The sequence below is a fragment of the Macrosteles quadrilineatus genome, unplaced genomic scaffold (genome assembly GCF_028750875.1).
Source record: "Macrosteles quadrilineatus isolate MER2022 unplaced genomic scaffold, UCM_ALF_1.0 Scaffold_1__1_contigs__length_201487025, whole genome shotgun sequence".
In the NCBI taxonomy this organism is placed as follows: domain Eukaryota; kingdom Metazoa; phylum Arthropoda; class Insecta; order Hemiptera; family Cicadellidae; genus Macrosteles; species Macrosteles quadrilineatus.
In genome coordinates this window covers 109691149-109706096 of record NW_026542594.1, presented here as the reverse complement: position 1 = coordinate 109706096, position 14948 = coordinate 109691149, and the positions used below count along the sequence as shown (strand labels likewise).

General features: G+C 34.4%; 1 protein-coding gene across 4 annotated transcripts in view; it reads left to right on the top strand.

Annotated features, from left to right (window-relative positions):
- LOC128983058 (uncharacterized) overlaps positions 1-14948 on the top strand; it is a 118654-nt gene that overhangs the window by 45937 nt on the left and 57769 nt on the right. For all 4 annotated transcript variants that reach the window (XM_054402211.1, XM_054402219.1, XM_054402202.1 and 1 more), the window contains exons 2-3: positions 10287-10418; positions 13819-13951. In XM_054402211.1, coding sequence (XP_054258186.1) covers positions 10287-10418; positions 13819-13951 — 265 coding nt within the window. The remainder of the gene's footprint in view (positions 1-10286; positions 10419-13818; positions 13952-14948) is intronic.

Below are 14948 nucleotides of genomic sequence, written 5' to 3'. Positions count from 1 at the left end.
TTCAAACTTTCTACTGCCTTTGAAAGTACATCAGGCTACGTGGGCAGAACTAGTTAATGGTTTCAGGTCAGTATACAAAGCTAGAAAGACTATATTTTCAGCTAGAATCAGTGCCGGATTTACCACTAGGCCGATTAGGCCGCGGCCTAGGGCCGCAAGCAAGAGGGGGCCGCAGAGGATTGCACAACAATTTTTTTAGATAGGCTAAAAAAATAATTTTTTTAACCATTAGTTTGCCGCGATCACAGGTGACCATAATAATGTTTCCGTGATTGCGGCCCACAGAAGATGTTCACGATTTTGCCACGGCCGTGGGTGTTGATGATGATGTCCCTGTGATTGCGGCCCACGGGAGATGTTAACGATTTCGCCCCGGCCGTGGGTGTCGATGATGATGTCCCCGTGATTGCGGCCCGCGGGAGATGTTCACGATTTTACTGTGGTCGTGGGTGACGGTGATAATGTCCCTTTGTTGCAGCCCGTGGGGGATGTTCATGATTTTGCCGTGCTCTCGGATACCTATGATGGCTTTGACTTGATTTAGGAGAGATGTCCACGATTTCATCCACGATCACGGGTGTCAATGATGATGTCCCCTTGATGCATAAGAGATATTCACGATTATTTCCGCGATTGCAAAGAATTTCCACCACAGGTGGAGGGGGAGGGCCGCTCAAGTAATTTGGCCTAGGGCCTCAAGTACCCTAAATCCGGCACTGGCTAGAATGGAGTTTGAAAAATGCATCAGAGAAGATAGTGAAAACCTTTCAGAATTTGTAATACGTTTGAAAAATTTAGCAGAATTTTGCAAGTATGAGAATAAGTTTGATGAAAGAATAAGAGACAGATTTGCAGGAGGTATAAATTTTCCAGAGTTTGAAGTAGAAATTAGACAACGATGGCCTGATGGTGTAAAAGAAAATGGTGACAAGTTAACATCTGAAGATATTTTTGAACTGGCCACTTCAATGGAAAGAGCTCGTCATGAGATATTCAAGAATAACGATAAAGAGTTGGAAGTATCGCAAGTAAGAAGAAACAATAAGGGATCTAAGAGAGAAGTGGAATATAACGAAAAGACAAATCATCCATGTAGTAGATGTGGAACAAAACATGAATTTCGCAAATGCCCAGCCTACCAAAAAAAGTGTTTGAATTGTAAAAAAATAGGACATTTTGCAAAGGTATGTCGGCAAAAACGAGTGAATAATTTGCATGAAAAATCAGAAGATGAAGAATCTGAAGCAGACTCTCATGACATGAGGATAAACGATGTTAAAAAGGAAAGAAGACATTTTTGTAAAGCACGTATTTATTTAAAGTTAAATAAGGTAGCTACAAACATGGAATTTGACTCAGGAGCTTGGGCCTCAATGATAGGTAAGCCTCTTTGGGAGAAGATTGGTTCACCACGACTTGACAAGACTAATTCAAAATATGTGGCATATGGAAACAATATTTTAGATATACTTGGTGAATGTTATGTCAATGTTTCAGTAGGTAATGAGACACGTAGATTAAAAGTAGCAGTAGTAAATGGAAATGAGAAACCATTATTTGGTTTACCATGGATATTAGCTTTTAATATGGAACTCCCTCCTGATGTAACTATTAGTATAAAGTGAGATGTAAGCAAAATCTAAAACAACAAAAGATGGATGATGTGAGGGTTAAGGAAGTACTAAAAGACTTTGAATATGTATTCTCTGAAGGACATGGGAAAATCAAGGGTTATAAAGCACAAATTCACGTTCAAGAAGATGCAAACCCCCAACATTTTTCTGCGCGCAGAGTTCCATTTCCCTTGAAAAAACGAATTGAGAGTGAACTTGCAAGACTTGTCAATGAGGATATCATTGAAGAGGTAGATCCTGCTACTACAGCTATTCCGTGGGCCACTCCAACAGTCAACGTAGAGAAGGACGATGTTTCAATAAGAATTTGTGGAGATTTTCGAGTCACGTTGAATCCCAATTTGGTCCCAGAAAATGCTATTATTCCAACATTTGAGGAACTAATAAATAAAGTTGCAGGTGGACAAGAGTTTTCCAAGATAGACCTACGAGATGCTTACCTACAAATGGAGGTTGCAGAAGAACACCGAAAGTATTTAGTAATAGCAACGCATAGTGGTTATTATAGATACAAATGTTTACCTTTTGGGATATCATCCAGCCCAGGTATTTTCCAGAGATATATGGAAAGACTCTTAGCTGGAATACCACAGGTTGGAGTTCTTCTGGATGATATTATAATAACTGGAAAGAATAAGAACGAACATCTAAGAAATTTAAGAGAGGTTTTGAAACGAATGAAAGAAGCTGGTATCAAAGCAAAATCTAGCAAATGCAAATTTTTTGAAGAGTCAGTAACTTACTTGGGACATACAATCGACCGAAATGGAATACATCCTACTGAAGAAAATACCCCCGCCGCAGCAAACCTGCAGACTAAGCGAATTTCCATTTGCCTGATTGGATTTACACTAAAATGTCTCCTTAAAAATATCACATTTATTCCCTATTTAAATCAAATCAGTTATACTTAGGTTTGCTGCAACAGGGAGGGTTAAAGTGTTTTTGTATGTAAAATGTTAATAGTTAGTAAGAAATAAAAACATTTTCCAAATTTGGGAAAAATATGTTAATAAATAAGCAAACTACAACAGTTTACTTATCCTCCATAAGAATAACATGGGAATTTTAAATTTACAATTTTTTGGAATTTTCTCCGCAACCATTAGGCGCATTATAACGCTTCAATATACTAAATTATTTGTTTTTTTAAGCTCTACAAAATAGTTTGGAAATAAATTGCAAAAATTTAAGTTTTTTGGGTCAAAAATGGGAAAAACCCATTTTTACCCCATAAAAGCCCCCATAAACCCCCGTTCCCATGGTTCGATCATGCTGGTTCGCGAACTCGTTCGAATAAACGTAGGTTTACACGTTTGTACCAAATTTCATCAAAATCGGATCATTTTTACTCGAGTTATCGCGCTAACGGACACATATATATATAAATATATATATATATAAATATATATATATATATATATATATGAATTTGAACGGATGCTATTTTTGGCCTCTAGGGACCTCAAAACGAAAAAAAAAATCAGTCCCGGGTCCAGGTCTTACCATGAGTACTACGGTAATAGCTTATTCCCTATATGGGAAATTCGCTAAAATAAAAGCCATACGAGAGGAACGGTCACCTACTAATGTCAAGGAACTCCGATCATTTTTAGGTTCTATTAACTACTATGAACGATTTATTCCGGGATTTCATGCCATTTGTAGTGATCTCCATAAGCTGACTGGAACTAACTCTAAATGGAAATGGTCTGAACAATAAGAGGTGACGTTTAAAATAGTAAAGGAAATTCTATCAAGTAAAGACACAGTAGTACCATGTGAAGAAATGAGACCATTGGTAATGGTCTGTGATGCATCAGAAAATGGATTGGGAAGTGTACTAATGCACAGATTTGAAAATGGACTAGAAAGACCAATTGCTTTTGCAAGTCGCACACTACTGCCTGCTGAGAAACAATATTCAAATATCGACAGAGAAGCACTAGCTATTATCTTTGGACTCAGGAAATTCCATCAATATGTATATGGTCGGGAGTTCACTTTGGTAACCGACCACAAACCTCTACAACGGATATTTGGAAAAATGTGAGATCTCCCAAAAGTAGTAAATAGCCGTTTAGTGAGGTGGGCTCTCCAGTTGAATCAATACAACTATGACATAGAGTACAGAAAAGGAGAAGATAACGTGTGTGCTGACGTTCTATCAAGACTTCCGATTGAAGAAGATCAACCTGAGGAGGCTCACATTGGTTTTTTGAATGTTGATAAGGTTAACACTATCATGTCTTATGACCTATTAAAACAAAATTCATTGACAGATAAAGCTATTAGAATGGCAAAAAACTTTACATTGAGGAATACATGACCCTCTGTTGTTCCTGAAATGTTAAAGTCGTACAAACAGAGAAAAGATGAATTGAATGTTGAAGATGATATATTATTGTGGTTTGGAAGAATCGTAGTTCCAGAATGCATGAGAACTGATGTTCTGAAGATATTGCATGCAGGACATCCTGGTATTGCATCAATGAGGTCTGTTGCGCGACACTATGTGTGGTGGCCCAACATGTATAAAGATATCGAAGTTTATATCAAGAAGTGTACATCTTGTCAAGAGAATAGAGATAATGTGGAAGAAGTACCATTATATTCTTGGAATGTACCTGATAGAGTTTGGGAAAGGGTACACATTGATCTGGCAGGGCCAGTCAACGGATCTATGTGGTTGGTAGGTATTGATGCGTTGTCTAAGTGGGCAGAAGTGGACTGTCTTAAGACAACAAACTCTTATACAATCATTCAACGATTAAGATCTTGGTTTAGTCGATATGGATTACCAAGTGAAATCGTGACAGACAACGGACCTCAATTTGTGTCAAAGGAGATTGAAACATTCTTCCAGAAAAATTCTATCAACCACATAAAAACAACTCCGTACCATCCTAAAAGTAATGGACTTGTTGAAAGACTAATTCGTACATTGAAAAGACGGTACTACACAACAAAGCAGGAGGTCGGAGATGGAATGCTAGCTCTTCAAAATGTTCTTTTTAGCTACCGAAACTCGCCTCAGAAAACAACCGGTAGGGCTCCGACAGAATTGTTTCTCGGTCGTAGACTACCAACAATTTTTGACAATATGAAACCTAATCTTAGGAAAAAGATGGAAATGAAACTTTGGAAAGAACAAGGGAGAGACAACAAGAAAGTTCGAACTTTTGAAGAAGGAGAAGATGTGTGGATTAAGAATGAACATGGAAATGGTTGGTCAGCTGGAATGGTGAAAAATAGAAATGGATTGTATTCATATGATGTACTTTGTGGAGGGGTCATTCCATGCCCATTCATCCAGGTCATGTCACCCATGATCTCAGATTTTGCTGAATTTTTTTTTATTTGTTCATTTGACCATTTTAATAAGATATACCAAGTTTTATAAAATTATCTTGAATAGTTTTTGAGTTATGAATTTTTGAAATTTTGCAAAATACGCTTATAACAGCGCTTCCGAGGCGAAAAGGTTCGGTGACGTTCTTATATAAAAAAATCCATAACTTCTACAATATTTAACATAAAGCAATATTTTTTTCACCAAAATGTTCAGAGAAATCAGAGGATTATAAAAAAAATACATTTGGTTGGTTATTTCTTCACATTTATATGTAATGTATTGCTAAATTTAAATTTTGAGTTATTTTTTAATTTACAAACAAAAAATCTTTAAAAGCGATTATTGACCAAAGGCATAGCAGTAACCAAAGCAATTTTTTTTTAAATTAACCCTAAAGATATAAACTAAAGTAATCTGGAATAAAATTAATGGTTTTTTACCAGCTAATATTTTTTTTTATTCATATAAGTTACAATATGGGTTATGGCGAAGAAATCCTATGAAATCGATAACTTGACTTTGCTATCCAAGTTTAAAACCTCTAATATTCATCCAATTGCAAACAACATCTTTTAATTAAATTAATGACTTGTCAATAGTCAATACTTAAAATTTGTGCACTAACCCTTAGATATTAAATGTGAAAACATGTGTTTTAACTGTAACCGGTACCGTATACTAGGCTGTACATAAAATTAAAGCTGCAGTAAATGATAGGCTATACCAATTATGTACTTACAAAGAAATGTATTTATTATTTATACAAGGGCTTATTGGATTAGAACATTTTTGTGATAATCATAAAGGCCTTTAACAGTAGAGGAGTTACCTTAGTTTTGGATATGGGTGCGTGTGAGCCTCAACATTTTCTTACAATGCAAGTCAGCAGCTTGAACTTCCTTTTCAGGAAAATAATACATCCTCCTTGAGCCTTTAGTTGTAGGTGGATTGACACTTGAAATTATGTTGCATAGGCAAGTAAAACAATTTTGCTGGTCCGTATGTAGAAATTTAACTTTAATATCACACTCAATGTCTTTTTTTTCTCATGACTAATCCGAAACACCAATTGTCATCATAAATGCTCAATGTAGTCAACCAAGCTATTGTCCTGTTAGATTTCAGCAAAAACAATTCCTATGTAATCTTACTAATATAAATGTGAAAGTTTGTGTCTTTGTTTGTTTGTTTGTGTGTTTGAAATTCAATCACGCATAAACCACTGGACGGATTGGGCTGAAATTTGGCATGATGATAGCTTACATTCCCGATTAACATATAGGCATATTCTTCGCTCAACCAAACTGGAGCGGAGCCCGAAAGGATTTTTGAGGTAAGAATATGCCTATATGTTAATCGGGAATGTAAGCTATCATCATGCCAAATTTCAGCCCAATCCGTCCAGTGGTTTATGCGTGATTGAACTTCAAACACACAAACAAACAAACACAGACACAAACTTTCACATTTATATTAGTAAGATTACATAGGAATTGTTTTTGCTGAAATCTAACAGGACAATAGCTTGGTTGACTACATTGTGCATTTATGATGACAATTGGTGTTTCGGATTAGTCATGAGAAAAAAAAGACATTGAGTACCTATATTAAAGTTAAATTTCTACATCCCCACGGACCAGCAAAATCATTTTACTGGCCTATGCAACATAATTTCAAGTGTCAATCCACCTACAACTAAAGGCTCAAGGAGGATGTATTATTTTCCTGAAAAGGAAGTTCAAGCTGCTGACTTGCATTGTAAGAAAATGTTGAGGCTCACACGCACCCATATCCAAAACTAAGGTAACTCCTCTACTGTTAAAGGCCTTTATGATTATCACAAAAATGTTCTAATCCAATAAGCCCTTGTATAAATAATAAATACATTTCTTTGTAAGTACAATTGGTATAGCCCATCATTTACTGCAGCTTTAATTTTCTGTACAGCCTAGTATACGGTACCGGTAACAGTTAAAAACACATGTTTTCACAATTAATATCTAAGGGTTAGTGCATACATTTTAAGTATTGACTATTGACAAGTCATTGTAATTTAATTAAAATATGTTGTTTGCAATTGGATGAATATTATAGGTTTTAAACTTGGATAGCAAAGTCAAGTTATCGATTTCATAGGATTTCTTTGCCATAACCCATATTGTAACTTATATGAATAAAAAAAATATTAGCTGGTAAAAAACCATTAATTTTATTCCAGATTACTTTAGTTTATATCTTTAGGGTTAATTTAAAAAAAAAATTGCTTTGGTTACTGCTATGCCTTTGGTCAATAATCGCTTTTAAAGATTTTTTGTTTGTAAATTAAAAAATAACTCAAAATTTAAATTTAGCAATGCATTACATATAAATGTGAAGAAATAACTAGCCAAATGTATTTTTTCTATAATCCTCTGATTTTTTTGAACATTTTGGTGAAAAAACTATTGCTTTATGTTAAATATTGTAGAAGTTATGGATTTTTTTATATAAGAACGTCACCGAACCTTTTCGCCTCGGAAGCGCCGTTATAAGTGTATTTAGCAAAATTTCAAAAATTCATAACTCAAAAACTATTTAAGATAATTTTTTAAAACTTGGTGTATCTTATTAAAATGGTCAAATGAACAAATAAAAAAAATTTCAGCCAAATCTGAGGTCATGGGTGACATTTTATTTTTTTATTGGATGATTTGAAATGGAATGACCCGGAGGTGTTATAAAAAGAAAGCATGCCGACCAGATGAGACAAAGAATGGGAGCTGTAGAATCTGCCTAAAAAGAAGGGGGGGAAAAGTGTTAGATAGTTAAATCTGTAAGTGATTAAGTCATCAGCTGATTTATTATTATTAAGTTTGTTGGTAAATATTCTGTTTACATTGATGTGTTTAAGAATTAAATAAAATGGTTCTTTTGTATTTTGAATATCATTTAGTGTAATTCTATAACGCCTTCCCTGCTATACAGTAGTTTTTTACTTCCTGGCATAATTAGTGCCGCCTCACTCTGGTATGTGTAGAAAATAAAACGTGCAGCCCTTGGCCATCTAATTCATGCGTGCCATAACGCATGTACTCTGTTTATCTTGTTGAAGGCATTGTCAGCATCAACCATTATCATACAGCTGTCTTCTTCAGTTTGACATTTTTCTTCATATTGGTCTCTCATAAAAAGTATTGCGCCTTCTATTCCTGCTTTTAATCCTACACAGAGTTGATCAGTGCCACATATGTCAATAACTTCATCACCAGCTGCAAAAATTATGCATTTTGCTAAGATACGGCGGAGCACTTCTCCGATACCGACCGGTCTAACACCAGGGCATTTGTCGATTGCAACCAAACGATTAGCCATAAGTGCTTGTATTTTTGACCAAGGTATGATTTCTTCATTTATCTTCATTGCTAATTCAGCAATTGACGCTCTTAAAAAAGCACTTTTTCTACCATGCCTTAGTAAAAAATCTGTCCATTGTTCAGAAGTACTCCCGCCAGGCCCACCACTCTCATGCAATTTTCTTGCAACTTTTTCTACATGTTCAGCTGTAATCTCAACTGACTCCAATCTAGGCATTTCTTTTACATGGCTGGGTAGTTTTAGCAATTCCGGATCAGGCATTGTGCCATTTGGATGTTTTTCTTTCAATACATCAAATACTGTGCGTCTATCACCATCTATTATAGTATCAGGACTTAATATGCCTCCTTTATTATCTTGACTAATAATCCGAGATGCTTCTTTTATTTTTCCTCTTTGAACTAATCTATTGAATTTAGTTTTAATGAACTCTTCATTATCATTGTATTCGGCTTTACCCTTTGATTTTAGGGACCTATTACATCGAATCGCTTCATCTATTAATTCGTCATAACATCTATTAGTACACTTATCAAGTCTTCTTTCAATAAATTTTCTAATATCTTTCGCCTGTCTCACCATCTTTTCTTTTTGTAATATAACAGCAATGAAACATATGAATCGCTCGGAACATTCTTGACCATTAGCTAAAAGTAAAATTTCTTCCCCTAACATTTTCACAAATCCGTCACCTATAGAGCCACATGGTAGGTCGTATTGTAATCTATTAATATGTATGATTTTTTCCCAACGAGACTTCCAATCTGAGGTAATTTGATGTTCTTCTATAGAATTACTTATGTTGAAAGATTCTACTAAAATTTTACATTCATTCAAGTTATCCAACTGTAAAAGCTTTGGTTGATACAATGTTTCAGAATTTTTCAGAGGACAAGGTGTTTTAGGTGGAATGGGTATGTTGATGAAACAGCTTCTCTTATTCTTTTTAATTTTAAGTGCATTATTATCATAGTATGGATTGTCAGTATTTGGTAAATAATCTTCAGATCTAACATTGCCTTTACAATTTTTACTATGAATTTTAAAGGCTCTTTTAGTATATTTCTTTTTACAATTGGGACAAAAATCGTATCTATCTGTGTCAAACAGAGACAAAGGAGAAGGTTCGGCAGATAATTGTGAAATTTCTGACGTAGCATCTGTAAATTCTGGTGTCACATGCACTTCTGATAAAAGCACATCTTCATCAGGGCACCGTGACTCACTCAAAAAACTGCTGTCGTCACCTTGCCACTTAAAACAAGGTCTCATGTATCTTTCGTCTCTGCCCATGGTTGTCTGATATAAACCGGTGGACGTGCTTGGAATGTCAGATCTTGCCCCTCTAACTGTTGAACAACCAGAATTAGGTTCTTGCCATGGTCCGGGATTTGATTCAACATCCCCACAAAGGAGTATTAAAGTAATTAGTATTGCAAATGTGTAATTAACATTTCTGTATTTACTTTTATGAATTAGTTTCCAAATTCGTTTGTGTTTTCCATACGAAATCCTTTCTAAACTATTAATGTCATAATGCATTGACTGTTGATTAAAGTTAATTGCCATCATCATACAGTTCATACTAGGGAATTTACTTAATGTCTCTCTATCTTCCCAAGAATACAAAGAATCCAATACACAAAGACGAATTAAAAGAAAAATTCTTAATAACAACATATCTTTCTTCATGTTTGTTCTTACTGGATTGTTTATAGGTTAGGATAGACATAAATTGGTTTATGGAACTATCTATGATAGGTACTCAATTTCAGATTGTAAGGCTTTGACTCAGAGAAAGCCAAATTGAAAAAAATTAGATTTTGCAGGTAAAGTATTTAAAGTGACACGTACAAAACTGAAAGAAAGTTTTTTTTGTGACCTCTGCTTGTCAAATGTAGCAAAAAATTACAATGTGATAATAAAGATCTTAATATTTTCAGGTTGGGATGGAGCAGTTACTTTTTATTGTAGCAGCAGTACATTTAGTTTACTGCCCTTTTACCAAAGTAGAGGAGAGTTTCAATTTGCAAGCAATGCATGATATTCTTTATCACAAATTCAATCTTTCGGAAGTAAGTGATTTTTTGTACAAGTAAAAGATTTGTTGTAGGATTCTACTATAGGTAATTAGTATATTACGCTTTTCCAATTTTTATTGTTAAATGCAGTCTGGATTGTTATTAATATTTTTGGCTTTATGGTATCTTTGTTGAGAACCTACTGAACAAAAGTTATAACCAAGCCTCTTTGCACTGTAAGAGTACTTAGTAAATTTATCAAGTCTCAGATGATTTTAAAATTTGTGTACAAAGGCTTTTTGTAAACAATGACTTTTTCCTACAGTCACCCGACAAAGTTGGCTTCCTTGTACTGTTTATAGTACAGAAAGCTGCTAATTGCTGCATATTTATACTTTGCCGTAGGGTTTATACTTTGTCGTATGGTTTATACTTTGCTGCACATCAGGATTCCAACGAAACAACACAAAACAGTGTGGTTCTATTATGCACGTAATCCGTGTACGCTTGGAAATAGGTTGGCAACACTTAAAGATAATACAATCTTTTTTCTATGAGCAGCTGATTGACTATTATAACTACGATTTAACCTGTCATTTTGTGTTTATAGTTTCGGTATTTCTGAACTTTCTGGACTTTTCTTTTAAACGTTTTTAAAACATTCCTACGATCTTAATAAACAAGAAAATACCTTTAAAGCATTTTTTTAGGCGTGGAAACCCTTTCAAATTACAAAAACATACGGAACTATATTCTCAAAACGCGGAACACATTTCTTGCCGAGGAAAAATAGCGGAGTGATACGGACCGCGGGTACTACTTTCTCTAGAGCACCATTTGTGTTGCCAGCTGAACCTAAAAACGTGTTGTATAGTGTTTGAAAGACTAATTATTTATATGCTTTATAGTGACTGTAGGAAAAATATAATGTGTAACACGAGTGCAAAAGGCCTTTGCTGCACTCGAGGTCATTCTGCACTCGCCTGCGGCTCCTGCGTAAACATTGCTCTCGTGTGCAGCAAAGTGCCACTTTGCCCACTAGTTACACAAATAACTATTTTCTCTACCGAGAGACCGGAAACCATCTGCTTACTGCATAATGTGGCAAAAAACAATTGGACTTTTTGGTTTTTTTCTGTTTTCTGTTCAAAGTAGTCCTATGTTGTCTGTTAAATTTTTGAAATGTATGTAGTAATTAATAGAAGTGGCTAGAAGGTTTCTCCGTACATTATATTCTTGATATTTTGAACAAGAAGGCTTACTCCTAAAATGGTTAATATAGCCTACTCAACTAAGGCCCGATTTCACCAAATTCGGTTAGATACCGCTTCGGTTAAAACTAACCGATGATTTAAACCACAGTTAAGGAAATCTGGTTTCACCAACGAAAACGCGACAAAACTAACACTGGTTTTATAAACGAGAGTTTAGAGTAAAATCCAGGTGGCAGTGGCAGTGAACTGTCATAATACCGGGCTGTTACGGGAGCAAGTAAACATAACCTAGAAAATAAATCAGTGTTTATGAGGTAGTGAAAACAAAACTGGAGATAGCAAGCTTACAGGAATACAATAGATTCTGAGCAAAATAACAACAGAAAGGAAGAATAAATACCAAAACAATTAACAATTAACCAAATAAAGGCAAAGCAATGTTGATCAAACATATTCGAGGAACAAATTGGTTGAGTTTTGCGGTCGAGTCAAGACTCAAAATCCAACTTTTTACAGGGATGTTCAATATTCTGTTTGTTCACTAACCGGTTTGGTACATTTGAAGTAGTGAAAAAAAAAAACTGGAGACAAAAGAATTACAAGAACGAGACACAATAAAGATAACACCAAAATAATTATTTTCTATAAAATACTAGCAGAATAATGACAATTTAGGTTTAGATTTTGCTTTACTTACGTCTGACCGAACGCAAAACAATTGTTTGAACGTTGGGTTAGGGTTACCCAAAGCCGGGAGAAGGAAAAGGGAGCCTATTTTTTGAACAATAAAATAATAAAGTTGATAATATTGGTAGAAGAGCCGGGACACTCTTTTTAGCCGAGATAAAATAGTACGGCTCTTGATCGCCAATCAGTTCAATGCGGTCGCTGATCACAGATATACGCCTTAACTAAAAACCTTGTGGGATAACCTAAATGCACTATGTGGGATAGCCTTGTATTCATTTCCTAAATGCTAAACGTTTTGATAGTTCATATCTAATAATAAAATTAATTTCATCTTTGTTATTAAAATCATTAACCCTTTCTCTCATCCACCTAGTTCGGCGAACAACATAGGCTACTCTTCATTGCCATCACTTACTTTCAAAAGCTAATTCGTACCGTATTCTCTTCTACCATTTCGCATTTCCATATAAACTTTAAACTTAAAGCCAGCTGATATTTAATTAACTAAGGATTAAAGAAGTTAACCGGTCAAAATTGGGCAGTTAATTATCTAATGACGGTTTAGTCTAAACTAGCTCTAACGGCGGGTGGTGAAATCTGATTTCGTCAGTTAAGAGTTAACTGCAGTTAGAGCATGGTTTAACGGCGGTTTAAGTGTTTGGTGAAATCGGGCCTAAGACAAAAAAAGCAACCCAACACCACAATTTCCCATTAAGCTGTGAAAATTTTGTGAGTGTTTTATCTTATAAGAAATAGAATTGTTTCTTTCCAAGAACATCAGACAATAGACAATATTTGATATATAACATACAATAGATCATGTTTAATAATTTTACTGATATGAATAACACAGCCAATTACATATACAGCTAATAATACTTTTAAGACATCCTGCAAACTATCAAATGTATTGTCTAACAACCAGACCTTGACTAACATTGATGAATTTTGTCAGTGTTTGCATGTGTTTAGTGCAAGATTACAAAGGTTTTCTTTGGTACGAATTAGACATTCCAGGGCTTACTGATTCACAACTGTTCAAATGTGTTTGTTCCATTTTAAATTGGCCTACAAAGCTAAAGATGGTGGGAATTGGTAATTATTCTACAGTACTTTTCTTTGTTGCTGTAAAAATATACATGAGTGCTATTACCCCCCTTATACAAACATACAGGCTTTTGTCAATTATATGGCTGCATAAAAGGTGTACATTTTGGATCATAAATATTACGAAAAGTAATTTTTTTATTATTTATATTAACAATGAAAAAAAGAACACGAAACCCAATGGTTACACTAGAGTGTGATGGTTTCAAGAAATGTAGTTTTGCTTGTTTCTGTTCATTTTGAACTGATCCTATTAGATTCATCCCTTTAAATAGTAAAAAAAGTAAAGTGATTTTCTTATTTATTTTTGACACTTCAAAGAACAAAGATTCTTCTTGTCAGATACCGGTACAGAAATGATTGAATTGTGTATAGTACTATTTATAGCTTTGTTGTCTAGAGTAATTTACAAAAAAAAATTATTTGGTTAATGATTGTTTCAGTATGACCATCATGAATTCCCAGGCGTTGTTCCTCGCACATTTATTGGACCTATGGCAATATCAGTTCTTTCTTTACCTATTTATTCCGTTATCAGTTCTCTTGGCCTCAACAAGTTTACAACACAATATTTGGGTATGAAAACTTTGTATTAATCAAACATGTTGTTAGTTTGCTGGGTTGTATTAGTTACGGAAAGTAAATAAAAGAAACGTCTTATAACACTTAAAACATATATTTACACTTATACTGTTACTCTCAAGGTAAATATACAAAAAAGATGGTAAGTGGTGATCGATTTCGATTGGACCCAATCATCGTCAGACCCAATAGGCGAATCTGATATGGATTAGCATTTACAGATCATCACAATCTGTTGGTGGCTCACATCAACTACGACGAATTTAATTTAAAAACTGGCGACAACTTCAACATGGGGATGGAATGTCTAGTTGTAAGTCAAAGGTACAGGCTTCTCTATTTTCACCCCTCACTGTAAATAAAACATATGATTGTAATTTCTTACATTTGTTTTGATTTTCTGTTTATATTTCGTTGTTATTTCGTCACCAGCATGGTAACCCATAAAGCCCATGTTAATTGTTATTACATTTCAAATTCATTTTTTGTGCTTATATTTGAGCCTATTTTAATTTTAAAGGGATTCTGCATATCTACAGGAAAATATATTTCTAACAGTATGCGTAGATTTTCTCTGTGATGCACACGAGATGAGAAAAAAGGTTTTAAAGAAACATGCTTGCCTATTAATATATAGATAGATAGATACTTTTAAATTAAATGGCAACCATTAATATATAGATAACATTATGTTTAAAAAGTACCTAGGTTTGCTGCTACAGGTAAACTATTAAAGTGTGTTTTTGATTAAGTTTAATCAAAATATATCCATAAACAAGCCAACGACTACAACATTTTACAACATTCTCCATAAGAATAGCATGGGAATTTTAATTGAACAATTTTTTAAATTTTCTCTGTAACCAATAACCATACAAAAACATTTTGATATGCTAAATTATTTGTTTTTTTAAGCTCTTTAAAAAGGTGTGAAGAAAAGTTGATACATTTTTTGGTTCAAGGGCAAAAATTGAGAAAAACCCATTTTTAC